General features: G+C 43.5%; 1 protein-coding gene across 2 annotated transcripts in view; it reads right to left on the bottom strand.

The window, feature by feature from the left end:
• The window catches only part of BEAN1 (brain expressed associated with NEDD4 1), a 58,806-nt gene extending 37,237 nt beyond the window's left edge, over nucleotides 1–21,569 (bottom strand). For both annotated transcript variants that reach the window (XR_005258298.1, XM_038148445.1), the window contains exons 1-2: nucleotides 20,208–21,569; nucleotides 18,650–18,724 (exon numbers count right to left, since the gene is read on the bottom strand). Coding sequence is in view for 1 of the 2 variants with exons in the window: in XM_038148445.1 (XP_038004373.1) it covers nucleotides 18,650–18,724; nucleotides 20,208–20,238 (106 nt within the window). In the remaining variant the exon portion in view is untranslated. The remainder of the gene's footprint in view (nucleotides 1–18,649; nucleotides 18,725–20,207) is intronic.
• Nucleotides 21,570–22,193: the final 624 nt, after the last annotated feature.

Genomic DNA, 22,193 nt, shown 5'->3' with positions numbered 1-22,193 from the left:
TTGAGCAAAGGTCATACATTTCATTTCCTCTTCCAGCCAGGGAAACTTCAGCTTGTTTTCTCAACTGGAACAAATCCATGCATTGCTTCTGAGGGCAGCTTCCCCTGAATGCATGCAGGACAATGCTTTTGTTAAGTCCTAGAAGTGGTTCTACTTCCCATCCAAGAGGATTTAACAGCAAAAACCACCCTTAATCAGAAAAGAGAGCATAGAAAAGAGAAGAGGAAGAAAAATATAAGAATGTGTTTTTTCGTCTGGGGATTCTGGTTGACTGAGCCAGAAAGGAATAGGCAAATATATTCATACTTGCAATACACTTGAAACAGTTCATGTTCTTTCCCATTAGGCTGAATTTCATGGTAGGTGCACATTAAATGCAATACTTTTATGCCAGGGCTTTTCTTCCTAAATGCTAAAATTAAGCTCTCAGAGTAAGCTAGGAAGTAACGATTCTGTTTCTGAAAGCCAGGACAGCTATGGAGGGTGAAAATTAACTGAATTCTGGGGACCTATCCAGCAATATGAAATTTTTATTTTGACATTATTTTTTCTTTAGAAATGAGTCAGCATGATTATAAGAATTTATTTCCTAAGCTGCCCCTGAATTGCGTGCTGATGGCTTTTTTTTTTTTTTGCTTTCCCACCTCCTTTTATCTTTTTCACCTAGAGAGGACTTTCCATGGGCAGGATTATATACATGACTTTCTATAAAGCTGCTGGAGAGGGATGGAGGTTATGAATCCCCAAGGCCTGAGGAGCTTCCCAGAGAGGCAATCTTGGGGCTTGGCTGTCAAGATAGACCTCTTAGAACAAACAGAAACCTCCTGTTAATGTGAGCTTTAAGTAAAATCTTCATGACAGAATTATTTTAAGTTTTTGTATGCAGTGTTTAATTACTAATAAAATGGGAAGTATCGAGTTATATTTGATTTTTTTTTCCTGCACGAAGCTCCCCCTGTGCAGAGCTCTGTGTGTGTGTGCACACTCAGCTGTGGGAAGCACACTGAGGGCTGCACTAGAATCCTCTCCATAAATCACACATGTGGCTTCTCAGGCTGTTGTTGGTTACTGTGATGCCCTAAACAGCCTTTCAGGAATTTTGGAGCCTGGCTCAGCACACCAGGACTGATATTCTTACATAGCTATAATGGCCAGGAACCATGGCTGGGAAACTGCATGTGTGTGGTGCTATGAAAAGAACAAAGATTCTCTCCTCCTACATTCTTCTTGTTTGCTCCACCACTTGTTCAGGCTCTTCCTGCCAGCCTGGTTTGTGGTAATAGCACAGATGTTTTCCACCTTGCAGCAATATGCTGAACATATGATGGAAATCCATCCTGGAATTCTGCCTCCCTGGGAAGTCCACTCTTACTCTCAGTAGATACTGTGGATTTTGATTTTGAGGACCCGAGTTTTTCCTCTGTTCCTTCCCTGAAAATTCACCTCACCATGGCTGGTTACAGAACTTTTTCTGCACATGCCTAGGTTTGAAAGGATGTGTAAAACACAGTGGATCCTCTTTGTTTTACAAGCACCATTCTCTGTGTAAGCCCTGGGGAATCTCTCTCCCTGTCCCAAACAGAACACATGGGCTGTCTGCCATTTGCTCATGATTGTTCAAACAGCACAAGAGCCCCAGTGTGACCAGACTGCCCCTAACAGTGGTGGATCTCCTCAGAGCCCCGTGGCTTCATTCTCACAGCTGTGGCCTGAGATTTCCAAGAGTTTTGTGATAGTAAAATTGGTGTGATATGGCTGAGAAAGAGCTGCCAGGTTTGGGTTTCCCCCTTCCCCAGGATTTATTTCTGAACTCCTTCCTTAGCATCTCTTTTTGCTTTGCCCTCCTCATTTCTGAGATCCTGCATGGCTGATACAAAGCAGTCTGTTATCTAATGAGAGCTGCTCCTGGTCACTGCTGTAGACACAACTGAATCTGATTTTATCATTGCCAGAACAAAGGGTTTGATTCCCTCTGAGGCCCAAGAGCAGGAATCCAGGATATTGGATTAGGCACTAATGGCACACAGGGCTGGATGTTTTTGAAAGTCATTTCCCTTTCCCTCTGTCATTAATCTGCTTCTGTGGCTGATAAGCTGCCAGTGTTTTAAGAAGCAGATCTCATGAATATTCATTAGTGACAGGCCAATCCAGAAGCTCTGCAGTGAATGCACAGTGGGCACGTGTAACGGACTGAGGAACTTGGTCATTTATGTCTCTGTTTAAAGAAAAAACTTTCTCAGTCCAAAACCAGAATTGGACTGATAACCTTCTATTGGGTATTCAGTTGGAAAGCTTTTTGTTTTCAAATCTGCAAAAAGCACAACTTTCCACGCTTTGGAATTTTAGAATCTGAATTTAGAATTTTGTTTAAGGGCCTGAATAATCACAACACAGCTGTAGTTTAAACCTAAGTACCATCAGAGAGGATCTAGTCCAGTCCAAAGCAAAACCCCACAATGCTTCTGTGATTCATTTTTAAGAACTCCAGCATTGACAGGAATGATTGACCAGTTTTCAGACTGATGGGGGAGTTTTCATGGGGCGGTAGGAAATACATCCCAATACTTTGGTTCCTGTATTTTATCCCAGTTCTCTGGGTGACTGGTCTGTTCTGCTAGTTGATAGTGAAACATAAACTTTAGGAATTCAGAGATTTTAGAGGAACTAAGGTTTTAGTTAGAGATAAGCTTTATTGGAGCTAATTAAAATTAATAGGTAGGCCTTGATGAAGTTAAGAGTTAGTAGTTAACTAATAACTGATCGCTTGTCAACATAATGTTTGGTCAGCTGGGTTTATAATGAAGAATATCGAAACTGACAAATAGCTTTGAGGAACATAAGACAGTTGTGGGCCTCCTCTGCTCTGAAACCAATTGAAGACAAGGAATGGGAGTTCTTCCAAGGGTTCATTTGTCATATTTGCATTGAAAAGGTAGAAAGGTCAGAACGAGGAATACTTCATTTACTTCCTCATTCTGGGACCCCTCCCCATGAAAGGGACCACCGACCCATTTCAAGGAGCAAACTACACATGCTTAATAGCTTTTGAACTAATTACCATACGAAGCGGGAAATGGGATGTACCAAAATCAGGAATATGTATTTGTATTTTGGGTATTCAAGACTTGTATAGATAATAGGACTCTGTAATCACCTGTAAATGGTGGTGTGTATTTGGGAGCTATCCCGCACGCTGCCCGGCGTCGCAATAAACATACACTTTCTAACTTTACACTGTTAGAAAGTTTTTGTCCGTCACAGTTGGATATCGGTACAAGATCAATATCCATATTTTTAATAAATCAATAGCTGAGACTGAACTGCTGGGGTTTTTTTCCAAATAAAGTTGCACATGGTGACCTTCCCTGGGAGTCCCTGTACAGCAGTAGTCCACCAAAAATTCCATGATCTCAAAAGCTGATGATAAATTTGCTTTTGAGTAGAAACAAAAAGTACCTGAGTCCTGCTTGTAGGCATTTACTGGGGGGTAAACTGTTTTTCAGAAGCACCTGAAATGGTTCTCATTTTCCAGTTTCATGTATGTTTGAAAGTCAAATTATTGTACAGAGTTTTCAACAGGATTCCAAAAGATAAAGGAGTTCTTTAAGGTGCTGCATAAGCACCAGCTGCCATTACTGTTCATAACACAAACTGTTTTATAAGGCTGTTTCAGCCTTACTGAAAGATATTTGGGTTTCTGGAAAACCAGAGTTGGGGAAAAGAATTGGAACAAAATTGAAATAGGGCAGACCAAAATAACACAGTAAAGCATGTTATCAGCATTGTGACTGGCCTTGTGACTTTGATAAATATTCCAGATAGTGAATTTAAGAGACAGAGTTCTGCACACCATGTGGCTCTATCACCATCTGCCTGGCACTGTAATTAATTGATTCTATCACAAAATTGCTTTGCTATTTAGATGGAACACAGTCTGGTAGTAGTACTTGGAGGGCTCATCCACTGGCTTGGTGAGTGCTGTGCAGTATTTATGTGTCCAATCCTTCCATGAGAAGCAGGGATTGTGATCCCAGTGGCACTTGGGAGCACTTCCCTCTCTGCAGAGGACAAAGTGAGGGCCTCCTGTGCTCACACATTTTTAGGCTGAGGAAGTAATCTCAAGTCTACTTAATCTGGGTCAAGCTGTCAGCAAGAACAGATGCTGGTGAAGATCTTCTACCTGATAGTTCTTCCCCTTTTAATCGGGGTTACTCTCCCTGGAACTCTTGAGGTTCACAGAAGACTTCCTGATAAGCTCCAGGGAAGATCTGAGGAGCTGATTCAGCCTCCTGTTGAAATATAAGGCTGTCCTTTCTGGCTGGTAATGAAGAACTTTGACAAGGACTGTTTTCACAGACAGCTCCAAAGGTGGAACAAGGCTTTATTCTGCTAGATTTTTACAGTGTATTAATTATTTATTTGTAACACACTGAAAATGGAAATGTTAACCTATCTATGCACTAGTTTTACATTATGATTTATGATGAGAATTACAAACTTCCAGCCCAGTGGAAATTAATTTCCAAACATCTGCTTAGCATCCACTGAGGCACTTGCAGTCAAGGAACACCATAATGCATGGCAGAGATCTGGACTACAGGTTTTGTTTGGGTTTAAAAAAAGCCTAAACAACAGCTGTCTTCTTCCTCCTCCTTTGCAGTTAATTCATCATAACTGCAGTGAGTAAGAGGTCCTGCTGCACCCTGCTAATGTGAGTCAGAAACACACAAAGCAGTGGGAGCACTGCTGGCTACCAGCATGGGGAATCAGAAAATACTGTGTCACTTCTTGTCCTTGAAGAAACAGCCATTTAGCAGAAGGTTCCAATTTCCACTGGGAATTTGTCTGTGTGAGTGTGGGGGATGCAGATGTGACCTCTAAACAAATGTGGGGAGATGATGTCTGTAGGGTTTTAGTACTGACAATCTGACACCTGTAACTTTATATATAGAGTGCTGCACTTGCCTGTTGTTAAAAACCAAATTTAAAGTCACTTAAAGCCATTTATCAGAAGATTTTTAGGTTGTCGAAGTAATAATATGAAAGTAAATTTCATCTATCTATCTGTCCATCTGTCTATCCATCTATTCCTGCTTTTATCTATCTATTCCTGCTTTTATCTATATAAAATCCTTTTCAATTCAAAAAGGTGACAATCCCCATGTCTCTGAAAGCCTCTAAATAAATAAACAAAAATCTTAGGTGATAAATATGTTTGCATGCTTAATCAGTGCCCTTAAGCAGCATGAGAAATTGTCCAAGGACACACAAATAACGGATAAGTGATATGACTGACACAAGCTTTAAAGGTATCTATTAATAATGATTTAACAGAAAAACATGCTATAAAGGAACTATACTCCCTTCTTGGTTCCTGGTTTTTATTATAGATGGGTTTCATATGAAGTAGATGAAGTTTTTGTTGGCCAAAATAAAAAGAAAATTAAATTTCTGAATCAAGATACCATTAACTGTAAAGTAAATGTAACAAATCTAAGATGAGAAAGAATAATGATAACTAACATGTAAAAGTCAGGTGTTTTCATTCATGCCTTATGGATCAAGGATATAGTTCTTTAAAATGATTGTTGCTTTCAGAGGACAACACAAGGTGCTTGGATCCTGTCAGGAAGTCTTAAAAGTCCTAAAATATATTAGGATGAAACGGGTATATCAAATATACCAAATCTATTCTGAAGGAACCAAGGTGTTTTCTACCCTATGGGCTAAATGTTTAGATGTCAGTATTACAAAACCAGAAAGTCAGAAATTAGAACAGTGAATGATTCAAGTGGAGTGCCTGTATCCTGCACCCAGATAGGAGGAAAAGTAGTAAATATGAGACATATATATTATATATATTTAGATATATACTCATCCCCAAGATATTAGTTAATAAGTAGGGTATATCATTATATACCATATATTACATATAAAATATAATATATATATTATATATATACACTATATATGTATAAAATACTATATAAAATATGTAAGGTATGTAATTATATACCTTACATAATGTTACCTATACATTAGTCACAAAGATGGGGGTTTTATACACAAGTACTTTTTCATGTGCTGATTTAGCCACTCGTTCATTGATGATTACCTGATGTGGGCACTGCTGCTATGGAAATGTGCCTGGCAGCCCTTGGATTCTGTCTGGCTCTGTCCTGCATTCCTGGGCAGCAGCAGTGCTGCTCTGGGCAGGCTGGCTCGGAGGGAATGCTGCACCAGGGTAATTCTGGGGTGCTCTGCTGTGCCTGCTGCTCCGCTGACAGGGCTTGCACCGTGCTCTGGCAGCCCCCTTGTCTGGAGTGTTTCTGTGGGGTGGCAGCTGCTGGTGCCTTGGGGGTGACACTCTGCTCCCAGGGTCACTTGTCAACAGTCAGTGTGTGAAGACTGGAGATCATCAGTCCTTGTCCTGACAAATAATGAGTTTTCCCACAGGCAGTTTCTGAGTTCTGTGCACTCCTGTAACTATTGCAAATGCACTGGTGGTTTGGAGCTCTTAATGGCTGTAATGTGTTCAGAGCAAACCTGTGAGTACTTGACTCTTATTTTGTCAGCTGTCACTCCTGTAGCTTTTTACTAGCACTGAAGTGACAGCTTTGCATTTAGAAAAAATATTTACATATATTAAGAAGATTGTTGCCAGTCACTACTTTATGCACACCTTAATAGAAGGGCAGAAAAGAACACATTCTTATGTGCAATGCAATAGATTAAAGGTTATCATGGGATCCTGGCAAAATGCAAGATCATCCAAACTGGTGTGTTCCCATCAAGCCTTTCACAGCCACACTCAATATGTCTCCTCAGAGGAAAAACCACAACCCCATGTCCAGCTATAATCTCTGCTGATCAGGTTACGAATTCAGAGCGTAAGAACATGAGATCTTGCCTAAATTCAGGCCTTACAGTCCTCCCATGCACATTGACTATAAACCTTAGGAATTCTCAGCGTAAAGTCATAATCTTTTGTGCTCCTTGGATCTAACCTGGATGCTGCTCTGTTGTCAGAGTGCTGTGTGGGGCTGGAATTGCTCTGGACAGCCTGGGAGTGGGTGGTGCTGAGCAGGGATGGTGGTGAGGGCCTGCTGTTCACATTCTGCATGTCCAGAGTATGATATTTTACTTTGCATTTTTCCTTCATGTATCTCATGCCTATTGGAGGATGGGGTGTATTATTCAATCCTGAATCTCATTTCTTGGGTTACTTTTACCTGAAGTGTCTTTACAGTCCACTCTGCCACATCTGGTCCTTCTGCACAATTGAGGCCACGCTCTTCTGTGTAAAATGTCATAGTAACTGCAATCCACAAGTGATTAGTGACAGCATGTGATCAATGCTATTTGTAGAGTGTAGAATAGAGGTCTAAAAGCAGTTTGTCTCTTCGATGTTGTTAGTCACAAAGTGGGTATGCTAAAAGGAAGGGTTCAGTGTTAAAACTGTAGCTTGACATTAACGTGTAAACATAACAAGGCGGGAACTGAAGAAGCTGAGGTGGTTACATCTCCAAGTTTCCTTGTAAACAGCAGCTGCTGAGACTGCAGCACCCTTGTGTTCATCAGCGATCTTTCAACACCTCCTTCAACTCCTTTGCACCAAATCTGGTTTTAAAACAAATGGCTAAAACTGTCTGCACTCTGTATCAAAAGTACCCCATGACTCCTGTAAATACACTGGGTCTCTCACCTGGCAGTAATTCTACCCTCTCCCCTGGCCAAGCATCGCTTGCATCAGCTGTGAGGTGGTTTGGTTATTCACACTCCACTTCCAAATGCAGAGGCCCAGCCAGCAGCCACTGCTCTGCAAAGCTGCCAGTGCTTGATTGTTTCTGGCAATGGCAACTGCCTTTCTTAGTCTTTTTTTTTTCCTTCTCCCTCCTCAACTGGCATTTCAGGGCAGTAGCTTTCATAATACATTAGCTTAATGCATTCTGAGCTTGACCACATTTCCATTCCCACTGCTGCCTGAACCACACATGGTCCTTGAACTCAGCATTCAGTACAAATAATTTAGACAGATGAATAAATAAGCCTCTAAATATCCATGTCCTTGCAACAGCAAAACCAGATAAAACCTCTTGTTCAGAGCAGCCTATTGCTGCAGACACTGAGTTGGTGAGCAGATGGATTCACATTCACAGAATGTGGGGGAAAGTGGAGAGGAATTCAGGAAAGTGAAGAGTAACTCACTTGAGCAGAGTTTGAAGGACATGTGGACTCTGCCACAGTCCTCTTTCCAGTGACAGCACAGCCAGTGTAAGAGGCAGAGTCTGTCACCACAGCGTGGTTCATTTTTACTCAGCAGAAGGCTCAGTTCATCTGAAAGGAGGAGAAACAATAGATGATTGTGTAACAAGCAATTCCTTCTGAAAGTCAATCTTGCTGCTTTTGAAAGGCCTGGTTGGATGACAGCTCTCTCTGCTTTGTCAGACCTGAAAAGGCTCTCAGACTGAAACAAATCCTTCCTGTCCTGTTGTTCCGGCCATTTTCCGTGGGTTTGAGCCAGAGGAGGTCCAGGTGAAGCACACCAGGGAAATCACAAGGCTGAGGTGTCTCTGAGCCTTCTGTGCTTGAACACCCAAACCAAAACAATGCATCTTCACCCCAGCTGAACACTCAAAATGGTTAAATGGGAAAAAAAAGAGATCTGTTATCTTCCATTAACCTGAAGGACTGGATTAAGACCTCCTTAGCTGTAAGTATAACTCTGTCATGGTCCCTTTCCAATTTGACAATTAAGGGTAGGAACTGAGTCTGTTAGAGTGGGGAAGGATTTTTCAATACTCTTAATAAAGCCTTGGGTGAACTTCTGGAGACATAAACTCAGCGTTGGTTTGCAGAGACATGAAATCCTATCCAGTAGGGTCAGCAGCTCTGCCTGAAGCCGAATGTTTTACTGGTCCCTCAGTTAAATGGCTGGAGAGGTGTCCTAGGGCTACTGTTGATTTTGGGGGGCTGAGCAGAAAACTGTATCACTCCTCTCTGCCTAGAGAAGGGAAAAAACCGAATTTTCTCTTGTCCTTTGATAGTGCACTGGGGTTCCTTTTATCTTTATGCACACAGACAGCAGTGAACAGACATTTCCTCCTCTCAAAGGAGAGATGGTAACAGCCAGAAAAGCAGTTTCAGGTCATGCATTCACCTGTACAAAATATATTTGCATGAGAAATGGGAATGTGAGTGGGACTGGTGTCACTTGTCACATCTGAGCAGGGCCACCCCTTCCCATCTTCCCATGCCAAAAGCTCTGAGGGCTTGCCTGCAGCAGCAGCAGTTTGGCTTTTCACACCCATCAACATTCAAACAGCAGCTGCATGACACAAAGTTTAATGGGAATTGGGGCATCCCTGTGAAAGGAAGTATATGGGGTTTTCTTCTGTGTTTTACACTTCACAATACAAAATATCCCATGGAATTTCAGTGTCCCACTGAAACATCTAAACCACTGAGCAAATAATCGAAAAAAGAACTTATCATGTAAATATATTCCAGTTTCTTAGGTTACAAATCTATTAACATACTATATGGAACAAACAAAATTATGGAGAGCAGGAAGTCAGAAAATTCTTCAGGAAAAGAGAGGTAAAAACTTCCTACATTATTCAAAGAATATATTATTTTATAATTTTTCCCCATTTCACCAGAAGAGCTATTGAAGGTGATCTTGTTTGGATGGTACAAAAAATGCAAATAATTGTCTGATGAGTGCATCTGAGTGTGCACTGACACATGGAAAGTCTTCCAATAAAGAAAAAGAGAAGTAGACCAGACAGAAAATAGTTCATTAATTACTAAATTAAGTATTTTTAAATTTGGTAAGGAAGAACTTTGTGCAGAAAGATTCTTTTGAAATCAGCTTTAATTTTCAGCACAGTATTATGAATTCAGGTTGTATCCAGGCCACTTTATGTCAACAATCTAAAACATTCCAGAAGTAAGCAAAGGTTCAGGCCCAGTGTGAAGAGCAAACAGGCTCAGAGGTGCAGGCTGGCACCCAGCAGAGCACAGGCACTGCTGCTACATGAGCTTTGTTAGCTCTCCAGGATTTTTAATTTGGAACCTTTTGTCACCCTTTACAGCTGCAAATCCTGCAGTTTGGGTAATTGCTCCTGATTTCATCTCCTGCACAGCTGCTCCAGGGGAAGATGGCAGTGTCCCCAATTCACAGACATCACCAGCACTGCCACACTGCCACAGCAAATCTCAGCCTGGTCCCTTGCACCTGGCAGCTCCGCCACCTCCAGGATCACTGTGTACCTTCAGAAAATCGTGCTGCACCTCCCAGACGGCCTCTGCATTTCTGGCAGGCATCTCAGACAATTCCAGGTAAAATGGCATGGAATTCCCAGCAATTACCTTGTGGCAGCTCCTGTCTGGGCATGGGTTGTTTTGCTTGTTTGTTTGTGGGTTTTTTTAAGGGTGTTGTTTGTTGCTTTGTTTGTTTGGGGGTTTTTCTTAGAGTTAATAAAATGACAGAAGCAGCTGCTAAGCAATAATACTTTGTGGTGCCAAGGGTAGTCCTTGTGTAAATGGAAACAACTTTTATGGGTGTTGGACTGGTTACAGTCATTGCAAATGTCAAACAGAAAAATTATGCAAAAGGAAAAAATAATGTATTAGGAAATTTATTGGAGTAATTGGTCCTGCTAATAATTGTCATATTAATTGTCATGTGTAAGTAATTGGTGATATCTTCCATAAATCTGTTTAATTCCTAATCTAGTTCAAAGTTGCTCTAATGATTTTAAAACTCTATAAAGTTGCTCCAGTTTACACCCTTTTGTATCTTCTTCCCTGTGCCTGTTTTTACCAGATCAGCACAATTCTCCTCTACCACTGGCTGTGATGTCACTACTTTTTGGACATAGGAAAATTCTCTAAAGTTCCTGCAACACAAAATTCCTGTTTTACCTTTCACCACCTCACTGGCTCCTCTTTGAAGGTCACTCTAATCCAAATACCTGATGAGGTAATGCTGTGCTTCGTGTGCTTCCATGTTGTGGAACTGGGGAAGTCACTTTGGGATCTAGCCTTTGTGAGAACACCAGAAACCCACAGTGATGTTTTGTTAGCCTCAGGGATTCAGATTGTAAACTGTAAAAAATTACATGGGCAGGTCCAATTTCCTTTGGACTGAGAAGCAGTGGGGTACAATGATGGTTAAAAAATGGGTGTGCAAAACTATCCCAGCTGCAGCAAGTGCAAATTATGTGTTTTGTGAATCCAGATGATAAAAATGTCCCATCTGTTCTCAAAGGGAGCTGTAAAATAATCCCCAAAATGATGAAGACTAAAAACATGTCAGTGCTCTTTTGAGGAAGAGAGGGAGGCACAGCCAGGGACAGATGCGTCACAAACTGACTGAGCAAATAATGAGCTTTCCGTTCTTTGCAATGGAAATTCTTTTGAGGCTGATTGTTTGACTGGTGGAAAAATGCATTACTTCCCAAGGTGATACTTCTGTCCCAGTACATGCTGCCAAAAGGTATTTTGTCTTCAAAGCACGTTTTAAAACTAAAATTGATTTGAAACCCGTTTTTCCTACAGATGAGAGGGAGCTAAGAAGCCTCTCTCAGAGGAGCCCTTTCTGGCTCTTCACCTGCTCCCATCAGAGAGGGCCATGCAATGAGGTGCAGGGTGTGGATTCTAAATCAGCCCACATTTGATGGATTTAGCAAGTGGAAACGGATAACTTAGGGACATCAAAAGGCCACATCAAGTTTAGGCTAAGGGGCAGTATTATATAGACGTGATGCAAAAAAATTGACCCACAAGTTAAAAACTAATATGCATCAATATTAAAATACAGTAATAAAAGATAATAATTTGTGGCTAATTTTCCTGTGTCAGCAATACCATTTTTTTTAGCCACATGTCCCCTGAATTGTGTCTCTGTTGAAGTGGGTACCCAGTTGTCACCACAGCCAGTGAGTGACACTGAATGAACCACTCATGGCCCAGGTTGGGTTGATGTTTAATGCTCTGTATCTATGATCTAGAGGAGCATGACATTGAAACCTGTGCCAAACACAATATAAGGAAGACAGTTCTTATCTCTGGTGACTTCTTGTGTCCACCAGTTCCTCAGTACTTTTGCACTGATGCCAACTAAAGAAAAGTACAATAATCTTAAACCAGAGCACAGACACAGGATGTCATTTCTGTACTACTACAGTACCTTAATACCACCTTTATCCCTGCATTTTACCACACTGGCCTTGGCTGTATTTGGGAATCATAATTCGAAGATCTGGGGAAGAGTTCTTGTTTTTACCTCTACAGATGCTGCAGCTCTCCTTAAGAATTGCAGATCTTATGTCTCCAACTTTAAGAAAATTTCCAATTTACAGCTTGCTTCATTCAGTAGATACGTGTTTGGTTTTGGTTTGTTTTTTTTTTTTTTTTAATTTTTATCAGAAGCACAGAAATAAAGCTCTGAATTAAGGGATCTTTTTCTATTTTTAGCTATCAGGTTTTCAGATATCTTTCAGATTGATTAATAGGATCAAGTGGCAAAAGTGCAGTTTCCACTCATGTTTGCATTTAGGATTGTACTGTTCTAAAAGGAAAGTATTTTATAAAATTATCTGTGTAGTTAAAAAGTACTGTGATATTCTGATTTTGTGCTCTCCCTAAACACCTGGGCATTTCTGGTAGGGATTTCTGCTCAGAGATGTGCTGTTCAGCCAGAGCACCCAGCAGGATACATTGGAACTGTTTTCACTCTACTATTAAATGTCCCACATTCTTTCTAAAGGAACATCTGATTCCACAAATGTGTTTACTGTGAGGAGAGTGATCATGTCCCACATTCTTTCTAAAGGAACATCTGATTCCACAAATGTGTTTACTCTGAGGAGAGTGATCATTAGTGCAGTTTGATGTACTCTTCAAATGATGCACAAAAATCACCCCAAATAGCTCCTCCTTTTTGCTCCTCTTTGCAGAGCATGTGTTCCTCCCTTAGCACCAAGTTCCAGGCCAAACCAGAAATCTCTTTGGATTCACATTTCTCTCTGGATGTGTCTCTGAGGCAGAGAATTGGAATTACAATTACAATATCCAGTGACTAGATATTGTTAGGCTACTTGTCAACATGGCTGCTGCAATAAAGAAGCAATTTGTCTTTATATTAAAAAAAAAAAAATTAAAAAAACCCCAAAACCCACACAGCTAATTTACCTCTCAGAGCTTTTACTCTCTGATCAAGGAGGCAGGGCTTTACCCTTTCTCTGCTGTCCAGAGAGTGAAGGTCCTGTGGTTCTCTGTGTAACCACTGCCCTTGGAGCAAGTTTCAGGGCAATACATGGAGGTGACAACAAGGAAAACTGGTTTGAAAATTTCTAGAAACACGTAATTTGTCATCTAACCATAAAGAACATTGCAGGTCCTCAGTAAATGGAAACAGAATTCAGAGAATTCCTCTCTTGTTAGCAAGAGTCAGTGGCAGGGAACGGACAGACACCAACCCAGCAGCCAGGAGAGCCAGGCTTTCTCCTTAAGCTCCTGTGTAATTTAAAGCAATTGACTTTTCCACCAGCCATTTTTTCCTCTACCCATCTTCTGTTTTCTAGATACCTGTCACCTGAAAGGACAGGGCCAGTTGTTTTGTGCAGAACCTAGAGTGATTAAATTTCAGTTTTAGTGGGGCTTCTAAGCAGAAGTAATCTTGCAGCAATTTTGCAGCTAAATCAAAATAAAGCTGGGTGCTGAAAACCTGTGAAAATCAGATGCTTACAGAGCTGCTTTTCTTAAACCATAAAACTAATAAAGATTACTTGTCAATGAATGAAAAAAACAACTGCTGAAAGACAAATCCTCATTTTAAAGATGGAAACAGAGGGATTAACATGCTTGCAACTAAAAAGAGCAATTAAAAGATAAGAAACTTAGAATTAAAGAGCCCACAGGAACAAAGTGTTATAGAAGAACTATTTGCATTAAGAGTAGACAGAGATGACGGGGCTTTGGCTGGAATGTCCTTTAGTGAATTATCTTCACACAGGTTCATGAGGACTGTAGGCTTCCCTATGTCATATAATGTAATTAAAAAAAAAAAAAAGTCAGGGGTATTTCAGGAAGTTCCAGCAAGAAATGTATGAAGTCTTGGAGCTAAAATCCCAGTTTGCATAAATGCTGTCAAAGCAAGCTGAATTGCTTCTGCCAGCTCTGAGCTGGAGGCCAAGTCTTCAAAACATCTGAGGACAGAGACTGTAGGGAAGCTTTACAGAGGAATCCACCTCTCCTGGGGAGATGCTCTGCATAAAGGTATCTGGGCATGTGCCTGAACACACAGCTCAAAACGGATCTAAACCAAAACTCCCATCTTAGAGGTTTCTTGATAGAGCTGCTTGTAGCAGCTTGAGGAGATACCCTCCAAAAACTGAAGCAGCATTTTTTTATTTGCTAGAGAGCAAGTTTGGACTAGACTGTGCATGTTTGCAATGCAGGTGCATGGGAACTATGCAGCTATTATTTCCTAATCTATTATTTCGAGTGGAGAAGTGTGAGTTGGGCGAAGCTGCTTGAAATGGAAGCATTAAGTTAGTAGGCACAATGGAAATGATTGAATTGGAGTTGTCAGCCTACATCCTCATACAGGAGGATGAGAAACTATCAGGCTTGGAGAGAAATGGATCCCTTCCCATGCGGATTTCATTTAAAGGTTGAAAAAATTATTCTTCGTGTAACAGATGATTTCAAGCCATCATAAAGTAAATTGATGGCAGAAAGATGCTGGCTGTTACTTAGCAGAGGAGAGGAACAAAGGATTTCAAGGTGTGGTTCTGGAGGTATTTGAGCATCCTTCCCTCCTGCCCAGCTGGAGTCATTAAAACATGAAGTGCAGTGTGGAAAACTGTAGGGAGATATGGGGTATGCCCTTAGGGAAAAGGAGATGGGAACCAAAGAGGTTCAGAAAAACATCAGAAAAACATCCACACCTGGAGAAGAAATAGAATGAAGGAAGAAAAGAGCAGATTATTCTGGGGACTAAATTTTGCTGTGCACTTCAGAAGGGGCAACTGCAATGCATGTCTCTTGGTGTCTGGCACCACAGACCTATGTGGTTATCTGGCATTTTTGAGAATTGGTGGTGCATGTTGGTGCTTTGATCACTGACACTTCTGGAGGCATCCCACAAGTGCAAGGGGATGTCCTGCTGTGCTGTGCACAAGTCTGGCTGCAGATCTGTCAGGCTCTCTCTTAAACTCCTGGCATCCTGGACCTCCCCAAGCCAGCAGCTCCCACCAAAGCTGGAAACAATCTCCTGTCTTTCTGCAAGTCTCAAATCTGGGATCACCTGGAGAACTCCTCGAGGTGCTTGCACAGAGCCCAAATCACCCAGTCTCTTCCCTGGTTTGGACTGAGGCGCTGGGCTCTGTGCCTGGGGATGTGCAGTTATGTTCCTGCTGATGTTGTGCTTCTTGTCATTGGGAATTGTGTTCGTGCCTCAGACAACTGCACTAACCAAACTGGCTGAGTTTGGAGTGGAAAAAAGACAGGATTTGCCATCAAGAGCTGCAGAGTCCCAGTGGAGGGGGCATTTTATTCTTGCTGTGTGCAGAAAGATTTCCTTGTTTATGAGCAGAAGTTTATTCATCCTTTTACTGTCATTCTGGGGTCTCAGGATGCAGCTCTCAGTGCTGGAGTCAGTGGCAGCACAGCTGGCAGCCAGCTCTTCTGCTGTCCCCAAGCCAGATGCTGAGGGACAGCCTCCAAGGTAGCTCTACTGATTCCAGGATGAGGATTTTCTGCACTTTTCCCTTCTGGGAGGTGTCCCCTGGGCCTGTCTTAGGTGGGTTTTCGTAGGCAAGAGAGCCACAGTAGGAATGCCTCTGTTCCTTCTTGGTTTGGTGAGAGAATTCTGTTTAGTTAGGACAAGTCTGTAGATGCTCTAAAGATTTTAAGACAGGAATATTAGTGCTGGATTTGGAAATGCTGTCTGTATATTTTAAAGCTTTGGTTTTTGTCATTCATGCCTGCAAATGAACATTTTACATCTCTCTGGACCTTCCTTGTGCTCTTATATATAAAAGCAGGGAGGTAGTTGAATTGGACCATCCTATAACATTTGAATACAAAGAGTCACTAAATAACTGGAGATAACTATCTTTTTATAATACCACATATGTATTGGCAATCTGTATAATTGATTGAATAATCAGTTTGTTTGATTGCTTTTACTTGTGTCTACAACAAATTTCCTCAGAGATAAATCTCAGAAGTGGTGGAGAAGGAGGTGGAGGAGGTAGGCACATGCAGAAAGGGAAGGCAGTTTGCATAGAACAATTTTATTTCTCTGACAGTTTTTGGACCCCTTCATTTAAGCATTTGAAACACTGACTGAAGTTCATGACTGCTGATTAATAATTTATATTCATTGTAATTATTTTCTAGAGATAAATCTGACTTTTTATTCTGAAAACCAACCAACCATCCAAACACAGCTGACTAAAACCTAGAAACACTTTGCAAAGAAAATCCAGTGTTTCTCTCAGAAAGAAGCATCTAAAGAAACAAAGTCAAAACAAATTCTATTTCTGACTAGGAAGTTCTGTTACACTCTGACCCTGTCAGCCCACTTTGGGTCTATGTTGTTGAAGTCATTCGGCTCCATCCCTGAGTATTCTCTTGCCTGGACTTTGCTCGGGTGACTTTTCCCCTTTGTCCTGGACTAGAGCACGACTCTCCAGACACAGCTGACTCTGTATGGGCAGAGCTGCAGTCCTGCTCCTGAGCCTTTGCCCTTGCTTAGGAAATTCAGTGTTTGGGCAGCAAACAGGTCTGGTACCCGGCCTACAGGAGTTCTGTAGAGGCCACTGTGGATTCTCATTCCTGTGGTACCTCCAAACAGCCTGGCGTAACTCCGGTCTCTCCACATTTGCTATAAAAGCATCCCATGAGCCATGGTTTTACTTGTGGCTAATGCCCACCTGGTTCTGTGTTAATGTTCTCTGTTCCTGCCAGTGGAACATTTCAGAGCCTAGGCATTACAGGAATTAAAGCTGAGAGCACTTGTAGAGAGGGCCAGAGTGTCAGGCCTGGCTGAGCTGGACTCAGTTAAGGCTGAAGGAAAACCATGATCTAAGCCACTTAATTTTGTAGGCACCTGCGTGGAAATGAGAGCAATCCTCAGACTCCTCTCAACTGGTTGCTTCAATTGTTCTATTACAGAACTCTGCTGATCTAAACCCAATGCAATACAAAGCTGTCCTGCGGTGAAGTGCTGGGAAACATCACTTTGTGCATTATGTAAACCCAACATTTCTGGGGGAAAATAATCTCAGCAGTCTTTTTGCAATATTGACCCGTAACAACACCAGCACAGCACAGGGATTTTCTTGCCAAGCCCACAGGCAGCTCGCTAACGAATGAGGAGACTGCCAATGCAGCTGTAGCAATGTCCACATTTTTGTACTGCTATCACGCATTTCTGTGACTTGGGTGATGCCATCTATCAGGTAGCAGCTACTGATTTTGCAGTTGCTCTTCAGCCCAGCTTTAATGTGGTGTTTTGGAGGAGTTTAAGGGATTACCAGACAATCTGAAGGACAGCACTTGGCAGTTACTTGGTTTTGCACTGTCTTCACCTTTACCAACCACACTCTACTCTCAATTACCAAAGTTATCTTAGGGATAGATCCTAAAAATCCCTACTGTGGCCAGAAGCTGGTTCTGGCTCTATGAATAATTTCTCCAAGTTTGCTGTCATGATAGGTTGTGACAGCAAACATTAAAATCAGTGTGATTTCTAGTCTATGAATGATTGTAGCTGTCTTTGTGTTCCTCCATGTATGTTCCAAAGCAAATTAAGGGAACTTCTTGTCTTTTCTTCCTTTAAACTGCACCTTTATTTGTAGGATTTCTCAGCCATGATGGGCTGAACAGTGTTACAAAGTCACAGTCTGATTATAACATTCCAGCACAGCTTTTCTTGAACGGCAGCCCTTGCTCCAAGAGGGCTCTTGGTGGGTTTAGTTGTGTATTTTTCTCATTATGCATTCTCCCATCCAAGACACTGGACATGCTGCCCTGCTTCCCTGTGTGCATGTGGTTTTCTGCCAAAATAGGACCAGTGACATGAGGATAATTGGCTCCTATAATGCTGTATTTCCTTTTCAAAAAACCTTCATGTAGTGACTACAAAAGGCAGTCATAAAAAGGAGAGCAGAACGAAGTCAAATGTCAGGAATTGTTTTATTTCAATGACTGGAAGTAATTTTTAGCCACATTTGTTTCACTAGTGAGTGCCAAAATGATATAAATTTTGACTGATGTCAGTGTGCTCCATTTGTCAGTTTGCTAATTTGCTGTTGTGGGAGAAAACGCTGAAAGGAAGATTTTTTTTTTTTAATGAAATATTGAAGTACTTGTACCTGACGCTAAATTTTATGGTCCTTTATTTCAGACAATTCTGTCACTTCTGTGAGTTTGGTCTGACTAGAGATGACAAGGTTAAGGACATTTCTGTTAACTCAGTTTTTTCTCAGTCAAGGAGCTATTTGCTTTTTACTGGATTGATGTTTATCTGCTAGAGAACTTGAAATATATTATTTCTGCAGCTGTACATAACTGCAAAGCACACCAATAATGCAGTTTAAAAAAAAAAAAAGAAAAAGAGATTACTTACAGAGATTGGAATAATTGCTGCCTATCCCAATACTGATGGAGCTTCCAGAGATGAGAGGAAGATGGAAGAAAATAACTAAAAAGGGAAAAATGAATAGAAAGGTTCTTAATAGCAGTTTGGTTTTGTTTGGTACCAGATGTGAGTTGAAGGCATGTTCAGTTAAGGTTCACCTGCTGTCTCTGGGCAGGATTGCACATCTCAGACCCTGAGTGCACACACAAATGCAGCTGAAATGGGGGAAAAACCAAACAAGCCATTGCTTCATACTTCTAGGAATCCTTCATGTTCAGGAAATGATATTAATGCCTCTCAGTTTCCAAACCCCACGTATAAACAACAATATGTTATATAAATATGCTAATTATTGTTAAGTCATTCACCAGTCTCTGAAACAGGCACCTACCGCTGTAAAACCAAATAACTTCCCTGATTTGTGTGAGTGCAGCTTGAATGCATCAGGCATGTATGTGCCAAACTGGGTTGGAATAAATTTAGTGTAAAATCTGATACACACACTCCCCCTATGCACTTAGCCTTTAATATTTATAACTTGCTCTTCAAAGATTTATATTTACAGGCAACAACATGTACACGAGTATAACGCGTCCTAAATAACCAAATCTTTATATTTCTTAAAAGAGGAGCTCGTTTGCTAATGCAGACGAGGATTTAAAAGCCTGATTCCCGAGATTCGCCCGCTGTGTCAGACGTCGGCTCGGGGTCTCGGCGCTGCCCTGCCCACGGCCGGGAAGGGGCTGCTCCCTTCTCGGGAGGGGGCTCGGCCCACACAAAGTTTCGGGCAGGGTCCTTTGGGCTCTGGGATCCCCGCACTCTACACCCGCGGCTGGGCGGCAACCCACGGGCTCCCGCGGCCCCTCAGCGCCTGCCCCACCGCGCCGGGACCGGCCCCTCAGCGCCTGCCCCACCGCGCTGGGATCGGCCCCTCGGAGCCTGCCCCACCGCGCCGGGATCATCCCCTCGGAGCCTGCACTACCGGGCTGGGATCATCCCCTCGGAGCCTGACCCACCGGGCCGGGATCATCCCCTCGGAGCCTGCCCCACCGCGCTGGAATCATCCCCTCGGAGCCTGCCCCACCGCGCCGGGATCGGCCCCTCGGAGCCTGCACTACCGGGCTGGGATCATCCCCTCGGAGCCTGCCCCACCGGGCCGGGATCGGCCCCTCGGAGCCTGCCCCACCGGGCCGGGATCGGCCCCTCGGAGCCTGCCTCAGGCGGCGCGGCTCCTGCTTTACCCCGGCACGGCTCGGCTCCTGCCTTTTACCGCGGCACGGCTCACGCCTTTCTCCAGCTTGGTTCCTTCCTTACCCCGGCTCGGCTCAGCTCTTGCATTTCCCCGGCTCGGTTCAGGCTCTGCCTTTCCCCATCTCAGCCCCTGCCTCTCCCCAGCCCGCTCCAGCCGCTGCTTCCCCTCAGCCCGGTTCAGCTCCAGCCCCTGCCTCTCCCCATCCCGGCTCAGCCCCTGCCTTCCCCCGGCTGCTGCCTCTCCCCATCCCGGCTCAGCCCGTACCTTCCCCCATGCCGCCCTGCCCTGCCTTACCCCAGCCCGCCGCCGTGCCCGCTGTCTCCATCCGCCCCCGCCGCGGCTCCCCGGGGGCCAGCGGGGCCCCGCCGCCTCCTGCCGTGCGCGGGACCGGAGCGGGGCCGGGCCGGAGCCGGCGGCCCCGGGCTGGGGGCCGGGGGGCGGGTGACCCCCGCCCCGCGGGCAGGGCCGCACATGCCGGGGGCAGCGCGGGGGGGCCCGGGGCCGCACATGCCGGGGCTGACCCCGCCGCTCATCCCTCCTGCGGCAGCGCCCGGCAGCGGCGAGCGGCGGTTCCGGGGCTGCTGCGGGGATTCGCTGCCTGCATGCGGAGCTGGAGGCGGATAGCGGCTCCGGAAAGCCGAGTCCAGCCCAGCACTTGGGCTGGCAGGGAGGGACTGCCTGGAGTAAACCCACGGGGATGGACGGGATTATCCGGCAGTGCGGAGGATATAATTCCGTGGGGCTGGATGGGGGCTAGGAGGAGGATGTAGCCGTGTAGCTCAAGCGAGAGCTAAACCCACTCTACAGTAGTAGCATCTACTTGTTACCGGGGGTCTTGGGGACGTTTCTCACTGTGCTTGATAAAAGCCCTAGTGCTGGACCCAGGGGAAAAGGGCTGCAGCAGGTACTGAAGAGTATGAGCTTTCATAACTGGTTGTTTACCTCTAGGAAAAGCATCATTAGCTTTTTAGGTAAAGAATGTGTGAAGTGAGCCCCCTTTTCTTAATGTTCTGTCAGCAGTTTGGGGTTTTCCATGATCCAAGGTTCATTGGCAATTTCTGTCACCCATGCACTCATTAGCTCCACAGGACACTGCAGAATGGTCCCACTGATCCTGTTTGTAGGGACGTGGAGCTGGACCTAAAGAGCCTTCTTTATTTCCCAATCCCTGGGTGGTTTCGTAGCCTGGAGAGCAAGTTCTTGCAATCAGAGCGGCTTTGCTGTCAGTATTTAGGCTGTTCAGCTTCTCCATGGTTTAGCAGTGATGGATGCAGAGCTGTGATGAAGTTTGGGGTTGATGTAAAACATGTGGACTCCCTGGTAAAAAGTTTCCTGCTGTTACTGATCACCTTTTTTCATTTTCTTTTCTCCTTAAATCCAGGCGAGCATTAAGGGAGTCTAAGGCAATTGAAATGAGGGTTTATGGGAATTTACAGGTGTGCTTCCTTATGGATCACAGAAACCTGTACCTGTTGCCAGAACTATAGTACCTTGGTACCCTAAAATCCCTTGGAATGCTGCTGCAGAAGTTACCTTGTAATAAATTTCTTCAACCCCTCAAAATGTCTGACTCCTTGAAAGACTCCTCGAAAGACTCCTCATTTACAATTTCAATAAATGGAAACTTCATGGCTTTCTTTTTGGGGTCTTTGTCGTTTGGTTATGGCATGAAGGTGTGAATCTGTACACACATCAGAAAATCAGATTTTCTGTGTGTTGGGTTTTGGTTACGTGCCCCGTGGCCTCGTTCTGCCTGTCAAGAATCATGTGTGTGTGAAATGCTGCACTTTCAGATATCAAAATATTTTCTCCACTTTAAAGTTCAGGAATTCCTAATGTTTAGTAATTCTGCAAATTTTGGTGAAAATATCTTTGTTCATTGGCGTCTCACATTTACTCACAGTAACAGTATTAAGCTTAGTCCTGACAGACTTGGGGTCTTAAGTTTGACTGAAGTATCCATGCTCAGACAATTAAATAAGCTCACAAATCATGAAAAGTGCCTTAGTGACTGACTTTGGATGCAGGGCAATTGCCCAGAGTTTGCAGTTCTGAAGAAATCTCTCAGCTTGGATTTAGAGCCCTTTCTGTGAGAGTCTTGTCCTTTTGCTGCAGTAGGAGTTGCAACTGCTTCTGAGACAGAGAACATTTGTTTCTGGGTCAGACAACACAGTGCCTAGCAGGATCCATCAGAGTCTGCAGGAACATCCCCACAGCTAAGGGAACCTCTGGAACCAGCAGTACTGGCTGTGCCCAGCTGCAGTGGACTGGAATGGTGTG

The sequence above is a fragment of the Motacilla alba genome, chromosome 11, assembly GCF_015832195.1.
Source record: "Motacilla alba alba isolate MOTALB_02 chromosome 11, Motacilla_alba_V1.0_pri, whole genome shotgun sequence".
NCBI classification, from domain to species: Eukaryota; Metazoa; Chordata; class Aves; order Passeriformes; family Motacillidae; genus Motacilla; species Motacilla alba.
The sequence above is the reverse complement of the archived record's forward strand: the minus strand, read 5'-3'. Positions and strand labels throughout refer to the sequence as shown.